Genomic DNA, 17,043 nt, shown 5'->3' on the forward strand with positions numbered 1-17,043 from the left:
TGATTCCAACCTTCATGGATGACTTTGAAGGGTTCAAGACTTTAGCAGAGGAAGGAATTGTACCTGTGGTGAAAATAGCAAAAGAACTAGATTTAGCAGTGGAGGCTGAAGATGTGACTGAATTGTTGCAATGTCATGATAAAACCAATGAGGAATTACCTTTTATGGATGAGCAAAGAAAGTAGTTTCTTGATATGGAATCTACTTCTGGTGAAGATGCCGTGAACATTGTTGAAATGACAACACAGGATTTGAAGTATTACATAAACTTAGTTGAAAAAGCAGTGGCAGAGTTTGAGAGCACTTTCTCCAATTTTTTTTTCTTGTAAGTTTCCTAGTCTATTTTTTAGAAGATTTTAAAATTAATGAATCATAGTCGTATATATCGTGAGGGTACATGTGATATTTTGGTACATGTATATAATGTGCAATGATCTAATCAGGCATATAGTGATATTCAACACTTTAAGCATTTATTTTTCCTTTTGCTGCTATCATTACAATTCTTCTCTTCTAGCTATGGTGAAAAATACAATAAAGTATTGTGAACTATAATTTCCCTTCTCTGCCTTGAAATACTGGGACTTATTTCTTCCATCTACTTGTACTTTTGTACCCATTAACCAATTTCTATTCATCCTTACTCCTGTTTCAAAGTAACTTATGTTACAGAAATTGAAGTGTGCCAGTGAGTAAAGGTGCTTGCTGAGAACAAAGGGACTAGGAAATGAATAATGGAAAAGGTATTTATTAAACCAGCTATAACCCTGTGATCATTTCTAGAAAATAAAAGTACAATGTAAGGAAAATTCTTTTTTCATTGTGATATGAGTATATTTAAGTATATTTAACTACTTTTTAAATCACTCCCAGTATGCCTACATGTAATAGCTTAAGATGTGCTAATGACTTAATCTGATATCTCGTTATATTTCAGGAGCTAAGCTACCTGATTTCAATTGCAGAGTGTGACTCAGTTAGAAGAGGAAAGGACACCACTCAAAGATGGATAAATGAACTTCATATCCTCTTTACAGGAGAGGTTAGCATGTTTTTCAATGAATAAAGAATAATTGCATCACATTAGCAGGAAGCATACATTTTATATTGTCTTCATTTGAAGGTTAAATGTTGGTAAAAGAGGTGCATATGGATTTGAAGTTTACAAGGAGAGTACTGTGCTAGCTTTGTACTGTCTCACCTGAAGGATCTGGAAATATTATTCCCAGAATTTGCTTTCCAGTATTGTTCTGGATTAGGTTGAAAAAAAAAATTGTGCAAGATTGGTGTGAGGCTCCAGGAGCACACATGTTGCTCCTGATCTCAGAGCCCATCTTATTGTTGACTTAAAATTCCTCCACCTCCCACCAGATCTCCTCCTTCAGCTTCTCTTTCCCTTGGGCCGAGTATCCAGATAGCATGATGGCAAATACCACTGCTTCTCTTAAAAGTCACCCAACACTATGAGACTGAAGGAGGGAAAAGACAGACAAATTTCAGTTTGCTCCTGTGGATTTCACTGTCCTCATGGGTTCCGGTATGACCTTACAAGTCACAGTTTGTGCATGCTGTTGTGAATATCTAACTTTCCTTTCGAAATGTTCGTCTAGCTGACCTGTAGTAAATTCAGGCTCAATACTGGATACAAAGAAAACAGCTTTGCTTAGCAGCAAGAGTACATTGTGCATTGTATCACAGAAATGTCTGGCATGCTTAAAATGACTTTATTTTACTCATAAAAAATGTGCAGCCACAGAATTTAACAAGGGAGACAAAAGCTTTGCATCAATGGGATAGAAAATAAGATTATCAGGACAACTCTAGGACACATGATCTAGTACGTACAATTCTGCTCGCGAAGCCATCCTCTTCAGAATTGAGTAAAAAAACCTCAGTGGCAGATTTTTGAAAGTATATGTTATTCCTATTATAATTTCATAAAACATAAATATCCGAATAGCTTCTGAAAATCCACCAGCTCCCGCAATTGCACGAGGTCATACCTTTATGATTAACCTCTTATTCTACATCACTCATGGTGGTTCTGCTTCTCTGACTGTAACCTAATTGACACAAAACCTAAGGGGAAAGGGCTCAGAAAATGGTTTTAAAGCGATTCCAGGTAACTAGACCCAGATTACTGCAATGAGCATCTTTAATTAAACCACCAGTTTATTGCAGGGCGGTTTTCTTTCAACTTTACACAATTTCTGTATGATCTATTTTAAATCAAAAATTCAAGTATTAGAAGAAGTTGTTCTGAACACCTGTTCCCAAATGAAATATAAGGAGGTTTTACTTAGAATTCAATATTGTGATCCAGACCACAGATTGAGTCCACAAACCACAGTCACTGCCATTTCTTGCCTGGGATCTGCAGATGTGCATTTCAGCTTGGCTCCTGCTGCACGGGGTGGGGGTGCTTTGTCTTTTTGAGCTCTGGGGTTTTTGTTTTGCCTTCACTATCTCTTCAAACACTGTGCGTTCTGCTAGAGCACAGTAATATTTTGCAGAATCTTCTAGCCTTAAGGCTGAAATGGTCAAGTCGATGGACTTAACTTCTTTCCGGAAGCTAACAGAATAGCGACCATTGTTTGCATTGCCACCATCAGAATCCTGGCGAAGAAGGAAAATCATCTCTTTGCTGGGAAGTTGCTTGTACCAAAAAATATAGTAATAACTCCAGCTTGTTTCATACCGGCAGTTCAGGGTGACCGCCCGCCCCTCTGTCGTGGATCTGGCTGACTGGGATTGAGTAACTTTCTGGGCCACAGATCCTGTGGGAAAAATCAGAAAACAGAGCTACTTTCTGATGTAGTGAATAAAATATTATAAAAATTAGACTAATTTAAGACCCAAAGACAAATCAAATTGAAATCCTAGTATGCTTGTTTTTCTCTAATTTCCCCTTTTCTCCTAGGGTCCATGAGAAGTTCCTATGTGCAACCCTCTCATCCTTAACATTCTTACCCATGTTTGGAACCATCCATACCAGAGTAGCTGAAGGCCAGGAATATCCACAGCAGGCTGAAGGGCGGCATGTGGCATGTATCCCCCTGCACAAATGTGCTTCGTGCCACCTGAAGCTCCAGGTTCACTGTCTCTCAGTGACCAGCAGTGTTTATGTGTAGTGCCTGTGTTCTGATGTCACTTCCCTTAACAGGAAATTTGGTTTCTCATGTTCATAGTCACGTGGTCTATGCACAGAGAAGAGAAACTGTGACTGGCTAACCCCAAATCTTTACTTTGTCTACTTGTCCTTTCTTGGTTATTAAGATAGATAGTACGTAGAGAAGAGGCATGGAAAAAGCAATTCATATTGTAGGCTGGAGTTGCAGAGAACTGCAGTTGAACCAGTTGATTTCATTCAGTGGAATAATTTTGCAGGTTTGCTTAAAGTAGAATTTATAATGAGCCATGTACTTTCTTTATTATCTACTTACTGGTGATTCATTCAGCATATATGTACTTTCCTTCATCCAGAATAGAATCAAATTTCAAAGGATAATACTCACAGATCTTTAACTTTGTTTGTGATAGGCAGTCCTATCCTTAACAATTACTGCATCTTTCTTCCTCCTTACTGAGTTCCGGAGCTCTATTTACCTTCTACAATAAATAAAGCCACTTCAAAATCAAATGGTAACATCAGTCCTTCTGACGTTCAGAGGCTAATCCGTTATTTATGTTTTTATAAAATTGTAACAGGAAAAAAATGTAATCCTTTCAAAATCTGACATTGACTTTTATTTATTAGTCTAGGATCGTTATATACAGTCCTGGTGCCTTCAAAGTAGCATTGTACTTATTTAGATCGTGTATCTTAGAATTGTCCTGATGTCACATTTTCTATCATAATCATCCAAAGTATTCTATGACCCTTGTTAAAATATGTGGCTTTGCATTCTTTATTTGTCAAATAAATTCATCATTTGCATGCTGGACCTCTCTCTGATTTTATGCCATAATCTACTCTTACTGAGTGGGAGAGGCTGCAAGCACTTTGGGCATGTCAATACCACTGAAGTTGGTAGCTGAATTTTTTTCTGTTTTTGCGTGATTGTGTGGAGTATATCTGTTAATCTTTTATGTGGTTTCATTGTCTTAATGGATGAATTATCATAAAGTGACCAAGACACAACTAGAAAAGAAAAAACAGACAGGTCTCTAAAAGATTTCCAGCTCTTTGATACAGATCAAAATAACATACCAATGAGTGGGGCAGGGAAGAGTTTCTCATTATTTGAGATATGTGCTCTGCTGTTCCATTTCACCTGAGTGCCAACAGGCAGCCATGCTCTGATTTTCAATTATTTGTACCTAAGCAGATGGAGACAATGAATGTCCATAGCAGCCTAGGAAGCAGCATAATGACAGGATTCCTACCTGTTGAAATGGCCCTGTTGTATATCCTGACAGTAGAGGTGCAGAGTCCCTCAGATGCAATTAGCAGCTGCCTGTGAAATACGGTTTCTGTTTGGGTCAAGTCTGAATGTGCTATAACACTGAGGTTTAGAAATTGAACCCACGCTATTCATAGCTTTGCCCTTTCTTGTGAAGTAATTAACAAATGACAAATGATTATATCTAGGAAAGGAAAAGTATACAACTTAATGTTGAATGAAGTATTAGGAAATTAATCATTTAATATTTCAAAGTTTATATAATCTGTAATAAATCTTAGGGGCTTATCTGAAAGAAATTTATTGTGAATCATGGCTTTAATTGCAAATATTCATTCTTGTTTTGATTGTTCTCTTGTCCTCGGCTGATGATTAGGTGAAATGTGCTCACCAATCCTTGGCTTTAATGTAGGAGAGAAATTAGAAGTTATCAGTTCTGTTCCTTCCAACTTACGCGTGAAACCATCAGAACTTTTAACTGCATAACAGCAAAGTATCTGCTCAGACAAACGACATTTTAAAAGGCTTCTGATTTCTATAATCTGTGCCATTGTGTACTAGACTATCAATAGTATCAGCAGTAAAGACCTATTATTTATAATACAACTTTTTGCTTAATTTTATTAGAAGTTCCATGGACCCTCTAAATTCCCCCAAATATTCAGCCATGTTGTAGCCATGAGTATATGTGTGCTGTTTGGTGCAATTCTTCAATTCTTCTTATAGCTACCAGGAAGGAAATCTTCTCATGAAATGCCTTTTTATTAGTGAAAATATTTAAAACTATTAATAATATAAATTTTGTCCCAAATAAAAATATTTCCCACTTTGTATATTGAAAGAATGGAGATATTTTTGCAATTTGTGCTTAAGCTTCATCTGGTGAAGGAGTTTGTGTCAAACTACCAGACTGTAAGAAAATGTATTTTTGGGGAGGCCACCCAATAAAGAAACCCAAATGAGAATAATCGAGTTACTCTTTGGTAAAATCTCATCAGACTCTCACTAGTTCCTTTATGGAAATCCCCAAGTTCCCATACCAAGTGAAGCCACAGAATCACAGTTGAGGCTCCCAGATCTCCCCAATTCTTCCTCCCTCTTACATTTTTGGTAATGGCCCTCCTCTGATGCTGACCACGTATTCCCTCCTAGCCAATGCATTCTGTTTTATCCTTGTGTATTTTAGTCCAGTGAAAGCTACTGCAAGCAGACATAAATACTATTTCAAATGTCTTCACCAATTTTTCAAACTACTAGAAAAGAAAGTGAAACAAACTTTGAGAGCTAGGGGGAGTCCATATACTGACATCTTGTGGGTACATCTCCCTTTCCTAAGAAACAACTGATTTGATATTTTTTTCATTTTCTCTTTTTATGTATTGAAAAAGTTTGCATTGTGGACTGGAGGAGGGAGCCTCTGGTTTGTTTATTTCAGGTTGAACACCTTCTTATATATAAATTAGAGATATATTTCCAGTGGAATTGTTATTGGCATTTATGGGGCCTACCAAAACACACCTGGCAAAGTCATAGGTTGGAAAGGTCCCATTCTCCATTCTGTGGCCTGGTGGAGACAATAAAAACTGTGATTGTTATTATACATTGAAAACAATTTTTTTATTTTATGAAATAATTCTCATATGGAGAAGTACAGAAAATTATATAGCAGACACCTTTGTACCCGGCAATAAGAATAAACATATAAATGAATGTTTAATTTTGCTATTTTCTCTCAGCCATTTCAGAGAGGGCTAAAATAGTAACCCTTGCTCCTTTTTCTCATTTCCAAGTAGACATAATTCTTAGGAAGATTCCTTGCATGTCTTTTTAAATTTAACTCTTAGATATATGCTTCATAAACAATATACTGTATTTGTATTTTGAGATTTCTCATTAATGGTTCATATCATTCTGACAATTGCTTTTACACCCAATATTTTCTTTTTATGAGTCATTTAAGAAAATTTATGTTGAACCAGTTCTTTGCTTGTAACAGCTACATACTTTCATTTTATGAGTAAACAATTATTTTTTCTTCCAAAAATAATTATATTTATTACTTTCAAACAGTGTTGCAGTGAACATCCTTGTAAATACCTCGTTATTCACATATTTTACTATCTTCCATGGAGATAGCAGGAATTGGTATTGCTGGATTTTTTAACATATGTATTTCCTTAACTAGTTTAGGCAAATTGTTCTTCAAAGTGAATGTATAAATTATTTTTTGTGTGGTTTTTTATCTCCATCTGGAAAAATATAGTAGCCTTATCTCTGTATATTCTTATCAACACATAATGTTATCAGACATTTTAACTTTTATTGCTGTGACAGAAATGAAAAAGTAATTTCTTATAATTTGATTTCCTAGAGTACTGTGAAAGTTGATGCTTTACATATTCACTGACCATTCCTACTTCATGTTCTTGAATTGCCTTTTATATCCTTATCTGGTTTATTTTGTATGTTTTCTGACTTATTTTTAAGAACTCCCTATGTAACCTTTCTAACACTTTCTTGGTTATATGGTTTACGAATCCCTCCCAGCATGTGCCTTGTTGTTTAATTTGTAGTGGGCACACAGCAGGTTAAAAATTTCCCTTCTATGACTAATTCCTAGAGATTTCTATTTCTGTTTATCAAATAATTTTAATGATTATTAATTTAGTTTTTCTATTTCTTCCAGAGCTATGTTTATGTAGTATATTTTTTATGAAATTGTTCTTTCCTTAAAATTGAAAATGTATTGGCTCAAATTGCACATAACATTCTCTTAATACATTTTTAAATTTCTACTGTATCTCTAGACATGTCTGTCTTTTAATCTCTCTTATCATTGTTTTTATTAGCTTCCTATTATTGCGGTAACAAATTCCCACAAACTTGGTGACCTAAAACAACAGAAGTACATTCTTTTGCGATTCCAGAGGTCATAAATCCAGTCCAGTTTCACTGGGATAAAATCAAGGTGTCAGCAGGTCTGAGTTCCTTCTGGTAGCTATAGGGAATAATCTGTTTTCTTGCCTTTTCCAACTTCAAGGATGTCCTTGTTTTCTCATCACATTGCTTTTTTTTTACTCTGACTCTACTGTCTCAATTTTATAAGATTTCTGATTACATGGGGTCCACTTGGGTAATCCAGAATAATCTCCCCATTTCAAGATCCTTGAACTAATCAACTGACTACTTTGTTACCACAGCCCTAAGAAACTATTATGCCATGTAAAGCAATATATTAGCAGACTGAGGATTATGGCATGGACACTTTGGGGGACCATTATCTAGGCATCACATTGCTTAATTACTGTCTATTTTTTCCATTATCAACATTGCAAAATACTTATTTTGTATAGTTCTTCAAAAATATTCATCATTGGATTTTCCTTTTTATTGCTTAGTTCTGTTTCCTATTTGATTAATTTCTGTACTTATCTTCATTTTTTGACTGAAGTATAATTTATGTAGTGAAATAAATGAGTCATAAGTATAGAGTTAGAGGAGTTTCAAAAATTGCAAATAGCCTTGTAAACCACACCACTGTCAAGGAATAGGACATTTTTTCCTTCACCCCACCAAAATCCCTTGTGTCCCACCCAAACAATTCTCAATACACTATGCTTTCTTTCACCATACATTAGTTTGTCTATTTTAAAATTTCACATAAATGGGCGCAAACAGCATATACCATTACCACTTTGTGTCTGACAATTTTGCTAGGAAATATATGATTGAGGTTTGTTCTTATTGTTATATGTATCAGTGGTTTAGATCATTTTACTGCTGATTGATATTCCATTGAATGTATATAGCACAATTTATTTAATCTCTTCTTTGTGGACATTTTTTCTAGTTATGGCTACTATGACATAGCTACTGTGAACATTCTTGCACAGGTTTTTTTGTGGATGGACTTATGGTTTCATTTCCCTTGGGTAAATGCCTAGAAGTGGAGTCATTGGGTCATGGGAGAAGTGTATTTAGTTTTGTGAAAATTTACCTAAGTGATTGCCCAGTTATTTTCCAACCACCAATGTCTAAGAAGCTGGTTGTTTCACATGCTTACTTTCTTTTTGAAATAATGTTAAATTTACATAGAAGTTGCAAAAACAGTGCAGAATTCTCTTGCATCTTCACCCAGCTGTCTACAATGACAGTGTGTTACATAACCATAGTTATGCACCATTATCATTATGTATCAGTATCAAAATCAGAAAATTTATATTGATACAGTAGTATTAATTAGCCACAGGCTTTATTCAGATTCACCTGATTTTACAAGAAGGCTTTTTTTTTTTTTTTTTTTTGAGACAGAGTCTCACTGTGTTGCCCGGGCTAGAGTGCCGTGGCTCATCTTAGCTCACAGCAACCTCAAACTCCTGGGCTCAAGCGATCCTCCTGCCTCAGCCTCCGAGTAGCTGGGACTACAGGCATGTGCCACCATGCCTGGCTAATTTTTTCTATATATATTTTTAGTTGTCCAGATAATTTCTTTCTATTTTTAGTAGAGACGGGGTCTCACTCTTGCTCAGGCTGGTCTTGAACTCCTGACCTTGAGCGATCCACCCGCCTCGGCCTCCCAGAGTGCCAGGATTACAGGCGTGAGCCACCGCGCCTGGCCGATCCCTGTAGTTTTTGCATTTCGAGGATGTTTTATAAGTGGAATCATACATTGTGTAAAATTTGAGCTTGACTTTTTTAACTCAACATAACACTTCAGTTTGATTCAAGTTGTTGCATGTTCTCAATAGTCCATTGGTTTTTTTATTGATGAATAGTATTCTATTGTATGGATGTGTACGAAGGTATATTTACCCAATCAGCCAATGAAGCATGAAGTTTTATACTGTGATATGTAAGAAATACAAGAATATACCACAATTTGTTTTTCTATTCACCAATAAATGGATAAGATAGCCAATAAACAAAAGTCCCTGTGTGAATATATGTTTTGTTTATTTGTTTGTTTGTTTATATATTTAAGACAGGGTCTCATTCATCACCCGAGTTAGAATGCAATTGTGCAATAATTGCTCACTGTAGCCTCAAACTTCTTGTTTCAAGTCATCCTCCCACCTCAGCCTACTGAGTAGGTGGGACTATAGGCAGTTGGAAACACACACAGCTAACCCTTATTTTTATTTTTTGTAGAGAGGGGGTCTCGCTGTGTTGTCCAGAATGATCTCAAACTCCTGGCTTCAACCAATCCTCCTGCCTTGGGAAATATTATTCCCAGAATTTGCTTCCCACTATTGTTCTGGGTTAGGTTGAAGAAAAGAATTGTGCAAGATTGGTGTGAGGCTACAGGAGTACACATGTTGCTCCTAATCTGATAGCCCATCTTATTGTTAACTTTAAATTCCTTTGCATTCCAGCAGATCTCCTTCAGCTTCTCTTTTTCTTTGGCCAAGTACCAGGTAACACGATGGCAAATGCCACTGCTTCTCTTGAAAGTCACCCCCACTAGGAGACTGAAGGAGGGAAGAGACAGACAAATTTTAGGTTGGTTTTGTGGGTAACAATTGTCCTCAAGGGTTCCCGTATGTCCTTATAAGTCACAATGTCTGCATGCTCTTGTCCACATCCAACTTTCCTTCTCAAGTGTTAGTGTAGCTGAACTGTAGTAAATTCTGGCTCAATACAAGATGCAAAGATAGCTGCTTTGCATTGGAATAGAAGTAGTTTGTGCTTGTGTCACAGAGATGTCAGGCATGCTTATCTTTATGTTACATATAAAAAATGCACAGCCACAGAATTTAACAAGGGAGAATGTATGCTTTGGATCAATGGGATAGAAAATGTGATTATCGGGACAATTCAACCCAGATATCTCCTATAAGCATCTTTAAGGGAAACTGCCACTATACATTATTGTGGAGCAGGTTTTTTCAACTTTAGATAACTTTACACATTTTCTGTAAGATCAATTTTAAGTCAAAAGTTCAAGTATTAGAAGAAAGTTGTTCTGAACACCTGTTCTCAAATGAGATATAAGGAGCTATTCTTAGAATTAAATCTTCATATCCAGACAACAGATTGAGTCCACAGACCACAGTCACTACCATTTCTTGCCTGGGATATGCAGATGTGCATTTCGGCTTGGCCTTTGCTGCACGGGGTGGAGATGCTTTCTCTTACTGAGCTCTGGGGTTTTTGTTTTGCCTTTACTATCACTTCAAACACTGTGAGTCCCAGAGAGCACAGAAATACTTTGCTGAATCTTCCAGCCGTAAGGCTGAAATGGTCAGGTTGATGGACTTAGCTTCTTTCCGGAAGTTGACAGAATAGCGACCATCCTTTGCGTTCTGACTAGTAGAACCCTGGCGAAGAAGGAAAATCATCTCTTTGCTGGGAAGTTGCTTGTACCAGCAAATAAAATATGTAGTGGAGCTTGTTTCATACTGGCAGTTCAGGGTGACCGCCTGTCCCTCTGTCATGGATGTGGTTGCCTGGTATTGAGTAACTTTCTGGGCCACAGTGGATCCTGTGGGAAAAATCAGAAAACGGAGCTCATCCTCTCAGGTAGTAAATAAAATATTGTAAAAATTAGACTAATTTAAGACCCAAAGACAAACCAAATTGAAATCCTAGTATGCTTGCTTTTCTCTAATTTCCCCTTTCCTCCTCAAGTGCATGAGAAGTTCCACAGGCCTGTATGCAACCCTCTCTTCCTTAACATTCTTACCCATGTTTGGAACCATCCATACCAGAGTAGCTGAAGGCCAGGAATACCCACAGCAGGCTCAAGGGCGGCATGTGGCATGTATCCCCCTGCACAACTGTGCTTCGTGCCACCTCAAGCTCCAGGTTCACTGTCTCTGAGTGCCCAGAAATGTTTATGTGTAGTTCCTGTGTTCTGATGTCACTTCCCTTAACAGGAAATTTGGTTTCTCCTGTTCATAGTCACGTGGTCTATGCACAGAGGGGAGAAATGGTGTCTGGCTAACCTCAAATCTTTACTTTGTCTTCTTGTCCTTTCTTGGTCATTAAGGTAGATAGTACCTGGAGAAGAGGCATGAGAAAAGTAATGCATATTGAAGATTGGAGCTGTAGGGAACTGAAGTTGAACCCGTTGATGTATGTTGATTACATTCAGTGGAATAATTTTGCATGTCTGCTTGAAGTAGAATTTATAATGAGCCATGGACCCTCTTTATTATCTACTTACTGTTCATTCATTCAGCATATATGTACATCCTTGATCCGGAATCTAATGAAATTTAAAAGAATATTCCTCACATTCACTGACTTTGTTTGTGATAGGCAGTCCTATCCTAAACCTTTACTACATCTTTCTTCCTTCTTACTGAGTTCTAGGGATCTACTTACACGCTACAATAAATAAAGCCACTTCAAAATCGAGTGGTAAAAATAAGTCCTGACTTTCAAAAGTTATTTATTTGTGTTTTTATAAAACTATAACAGGAATAAAATATAATTCTTTGAAAGTCTGATATTGAGTTTGATTTATAGACTAAGATCAGGTCCCGGTCCCTTCACAAGTAGCATTGAACTTATTTAGATCATGTGTCCTAGAATTTTCTTGATATCACATTTTCTATCCCAGTGATCCAAAGTATTCAGTCGCCCTTGTTAAATTCTGTGGCTGCACATTTTTTCATATGTAAAATAAAGTCGTGATAAGCATGCTGGATCTTTCTGTGATATAATGTCATTATCTACTCTTACAGAATGGGATAGGATCCAAGCTCTGTGAGCATGTCAAACCACTGTAGTTGGTGGCTGAACTTTTTGTGTGCTTTCATGTAATTCTGTGGATTTTAGCTGTTAATCTTTTATGTGGTTTCATTGTCTTAATGCATGAATTAATGTAAAGTGACCAAGAGAAAACTAGAAAACACAGTACAGACAAGGTCTCTAAAACATTTCCAGTTCTTTGATACAGATCAAAATAACGTATCAATGAGTGGTGCAGGGAAGAGTTCCCAGTTTTTGTTTTTTTTTTGAGACAGAGTCTCACTGTGTTGCCCGGGCTAGAGTGCCGTGGCGTCATCTTAGCTCACAGCAACCTCAAACTCGTGGGCTCAAGTGATCCTCCTGCCTCAGCCTCCTGAGTAGCTGGGACAACAGGCATGCGCCACCATGCCCCGCTAATTTTTTCTATATATTTTTAGTTGTCCAATTAATTTCTTTCTATTTTTAGTAGAGACAGGGCCTCGCTCTTGCTCAGGCTGGTTTCGAACTCCTGAGCTCAAACAATCCGCCCGCCTCGGCCTCCCAGAGAGCTAGGATTACAGGCGTGAGCCACCGCGCCCGGCCTCCCAGTTTTTGAGACATCTGTTCCTCTGTCTTGTTTTATCTCTGAGTGCCACCAGGCAGCCACACTCATTTGCAATTATTTGTACCTAAGCAGAAGGAGACCATGAACGCCCACAACAGCCTGGGAAGCAGCGTAATGGCAGGATTCCCTCCTGTTGAAAGAGCTCTGCTGTGCACCCTGACAGTAAAGGTGCAGGGACCTTGGGGTGCAATTAGCAGCAGGGACCGAAAAATGTGGTTTTTGGGTGGGTCAGTTTTGAATGTGCTATGACACTGAGTTTGGGAAATTGGACCCATCCTAAACATTGTTTTGCCTTTTTTTGTGATTCAATTAACAAATGATTGTATCTGTTAAAGGACAAACATAAAACTTAATGTTGAATGAAGTATTAGGAGATTAACAATTTAAAATTTCAAAGTTTAGTCAATCATTCTGCACTAAATCTTAGGGGCTTATCTGAAACAAATTTATTATGAATCATGGCTATGATTACAATTATTCATTCTCGTTTTGACTGTTCCCCTGGCTCCAACCAATTCTTAGGTGAAGTGTGCTCAGCAATGCTTGGCTTCAATACAGGAGACAAACCAGAAGTCATCACCTCCCTTCCTTCCTACTTACCCATCAGACCATGCGAACTTGTAACTTCTTACCAACAAAGCATGTGCTCAAATGAGATTTGAAAAGGCTTCCAAGTTTTATAATCTTTCCAACTGTGTACTAGAGCATAAGTAGGAGAAGCAGTAAAGGCCTACTATTTAGAATAGAACTCTTTGCTAAATTTTATGGGAAGTTCCATTGATGCTCTAAATTTAAATATTCAGCCATGTTGTAGCCTGGAATACATGTGTGTTGTTTGTGCCATTTTACAATTCTTATTGTAGGTATCAGGAAGACAACATTTCTCATAAAATGCTGTTTTATCAGTGAAAATATTCAAAACTATTAATAGAATAAATGTTATCTACAATAAAAATATTTGCCTCTTTGGACATTGAAAGAATGAAGATAATATTCCAATTTATGCTGAAACTTCATCTGGTGTAGGAGTTTGTGTCAAACTACCAAACTGCAACAAATATATTTTTGTTTGGTCACCCATAAAGTAACCCCAGTAAGAGTAATTGAGTTATTCTCTAGTCAACTGTGGTCAGACTCTCCCCTGTTCCCTTATGGAAATCCCCAAGCTCTCATGCCAAATGAAGCCACAGATTCACGATTGAGGTTCCCAGATCTCCCCAGTTTTGTCCCTTCTACATTCTTGGTAATGGTCCTCCTCTGATCCTGGCCATGAAGTCCAACCTAAGCACTGTCTTCTGCTTTATTCTTGCATATTTCAGTTCTATGAAAGCTACTGCAAGCAGACATAAATACTATTCCAAAGTTCTCCCATTTTTCAAACTACCAGAAAAGAAAGTGAAACAAATTTTGAGGGCTAGGGGAGTTCATATACTGACATCTTGTGGGCACATCTCCCAATTGCTAGGACATAACTGATGTGATTTTTTTTCATTTTCTCTTTTTATGCATTGAAAAAGTTTGCGTTGTGGACTGGAGGAGGGAGCCTCTGGTTTGTTTATTTCAGGTTGAACATCCTTCGATTTTTGAATTAGAAGTTTTCTCCAGTGGAATTTTTATTGCCATTTATGTGACCTACCAGCACACACCTCGCAAAGTCATGTGTAGTAAGGGTCCCATTCTCCATTCTGTGGACTGGTGAAGAATAGTGAAAACTGTAATTGTTGCTATACATTAAATTTGTTTTTTATTTATGAAATAATTTTCATGTGGAAAACTACAGAAAATTATATATCACATATCTTTTTCTCTGACAACCAGAATAAACATAAACAAATGTTTCATTTTGCTATTTTCTACAGATATTTTCCTCTCTCCTTTCTCTCTCTGAAACATTTCAGACAGTGATAAAATAGTAACTGTTGATTCTTCTTTTTTTTTTTTTCAAAGCAGTAGTCACTCTTGGGGAGATTCCATGCATGTCTTTTTAAATTTAACTCTTAGATATGTATATTACAAAACAGCATGTTATAGTGTATGCATTCTGTGTGCATTTCTTTTTAACAGTTTCACTTTCCATTTTAAAATAAAATTGAAAAAACTGAAATTAAAATAAAACAGTATAAAACCACGGTTTCATTGTCAAATGAAATAAAACTAAAAACATAAATTCACGACTAAACACTCTCACTTTCTTGGCCCCCTCCCCGCCAGGCCGGGCGAGACTCCGACTGGATCTAGGCCGCGCTGCTTCCTCTCTGTCCGGCTTGTCCCCACCTGCAGCCAGCAAGCCACGCTGCTTCCTCTCTTGTCTCCGCTGTCGGCCACACGGGCTTATCTGCCGTCGCTTCAATTTTCCAAGGGACGCTTCATCGTCCGCGTTCTCCACTCGTCATTATCAACCCCGGATCCACCAGTGTGGGTTCCCCGGGTGCTCCTGGGAGGGCGATTCCTGGATCTCGAGGTGTGTGACCTGCCTGCTGTGTATTTGCCCGACCTCCAGTGTGGTGGCTCCAGTCCACACGCTCAGCCCCCGCGGCTCTGCGTCCCCCGCACGTGGCCTGGTCAGACACTTACTCCTCGGCCAGCGCGTCCCACGCGGGGTCGGGGCACGTCCGTGCATAGCAGAGGAGTATGGTCCCTCTGCCTTCCCAGCCTGTGTGTTTGCCATGCAGTACGTATCAACACGACAATCGCTTTTTAGATGCAACATTTTATTTTTTTAAAATTCATCTACAAATATATGTGTGGAACCCCTTCTTTACTTGTAATAGCTATGTTCTTCCATTGTATCAATAAACCATTATTTTTTAGCCCACTATTAATTATACTTACTATTTTTAAGCGGTGTTGCAGTGAGCATCCTTACAAATGCCTCCTAGTTCACATATTTTAATATCCTTCATGAAGATATCAGGAATTAGTATTGCTGGATTTTTAAACATGTGTCTTTTCTTTACCAGTTTAGGCAAATTGTTCTCCTAAGTGGATGTATAGATTGTTCTCTGTGTGGTTCTTTTTCTCAACCTGGGAAAGTATAGTAGCTTTATCTCCATATATTCTTGTCAATGCATAATGTTATCAGACATTTTAATTTTTATTGTTGTGATAGAATTTCATTTTTTTTTGAGTGAACAAATATTTATTGCTTTCTGAAAGGTGCCAGGAACAGACTAGCCAGTGAGTCTTAGTTCTTATGGAATTTAGAATTCAGAGGAGGAAACAGACATAAAATAAATAATTATAAATGGCCAAATCCTAGGCACTGATGTCTTCTGTTTCCATGTGGTTTTTATGTGACTTTTCTTTTCTTTTTTTTTTTATTTCAGCGTATTACAGGGGTACAAATGTTTAGGTTACATATATTGCTCTTGCCCCACCTGAGTCAGAGCTTTAAGAATGTCCATCCACAGACAGTGCACACCGCACCCATTACCTCTGTATATACCCATCCCCTCTTCCCCCCTCCCATCTGCCAAACACCTGATGAATGTTATTACTATATATGCACTTTAGAGTTGATCAGTTAATACCAATTTGATGGTGAGTACATCTGGTGCTATCTAAGCATGGTTTTGTATCTGGGTTCTCAGCTCTGTTTCATTGATCTATGTCTCTGTTCTTGTGCCAGTACCATGCTGTTTGAGTTACTATAACTTTGCAGTGTAGCTTGAAGTCTGGAAAATTGATGACTCCCAATTTGTTCTTGTTGCTTAAGATTACTTTTGCTATACAGGGTCTTTTCTGGTTCCATACAAAGTGTATAATTATTTTATCTAGATCTGCAAAAAATGATGTTCGTATTTTAATAGGGATTGCATGGAATCTGTAGATCACTTTGGGTAGTACAGACATTGTAACAATGTTAATTCTGCCGATCCATGAACATGGTATGGTTTTCTATCTGTTTACATCCTCTGCTATTTCCTTCCTCAGTGTTTCTCAGTTCTCCCTGTAGAGGTCTTTCACCTCCTTAGTTAAATATATTCCTAGGTATTTTATTTTCTTTGTTGCTATTGCGAAGGGTATTGAGTCTTTGATTTGGTCTCAGTTTGACTGTTGTTGGCATATAGGAATGCTACTGATTTGTATACATTGATTTTGTAACCTGAGACTTTGCCGAATTTGTTTCTCAATTCCAGTAGTCTCATGGCAGAATCTTTGGGGTTTTCTAGATAGAAGACTATATCATCAGCAAGGGGCAATAGTTTGACCTCTTCTCCTATTTGGATGCCCTGGATTTCCTTCTCTTGTCTGATTGCTCTGGCTAGGACTTCCAGCACTATGTTGAATAGAAACAGTGATAGAGGGTAACCTTGTCTGGCTCCAGTTCTAAGCAGGAAT

The 17,043-nt window shown here is 37.6% G+C and overlaps 1 protein-coding gene and 1 gene segment (V, D, J or C); both read right to left on the bottom strand.

Moving 5' to 3' along the window:
• LOC105814159 overlaps window positions 1-3,041 on the bottom strand; it is a 15,090-nt gene extending 12,049 nt beyond the window's left edge. Inside the window, exons 1-2 of the mRNA XM_012649074.1 lie at window positions 2,993-3,041; window positions 2,346-2,777 (exon numbers count right to left, since the gene is read on the bottom strand). Of these exons, the coding sequence (XP_012504528.1) occupies window positions 2,346-2,777; window positions 2,993-3,041 (481 nt within the window). The remainder of the gene's footprint in view (window positions 1-2,345; window positions 2,778-2,992) is intronic.
• A 7,529-nt stretch (window positions 3,042-10,570) lies between these two features.
• On the bottom strand, window positions 10,571-11,156 carry LOC105814160. The segment is given in 2 exon segments: window positions 10,571-10,884; window positions 11,108-11,156. Coding segments are annotated over 2 exon segments (363 nt in total).
• Window positions 11,157-17,043: the final 5,887 nt, after the last annotated feature.

Source organism: Propithecus coquereli, unplaced genomic scaffold (assembly GCF_000956105.1).
Source record: "Propithecus coquereli isolate 6110/MARCELLA unplaced genomic scaffold, Pcoq_1.0 Scaffold3, whole genome shotgun sequence".
Taxonomy (NCBI): Eukaryota; Metazoa; Chordata; class Mammalia; order Primates; family Indriidae; genus Propithecus; species Propithecus coquereli.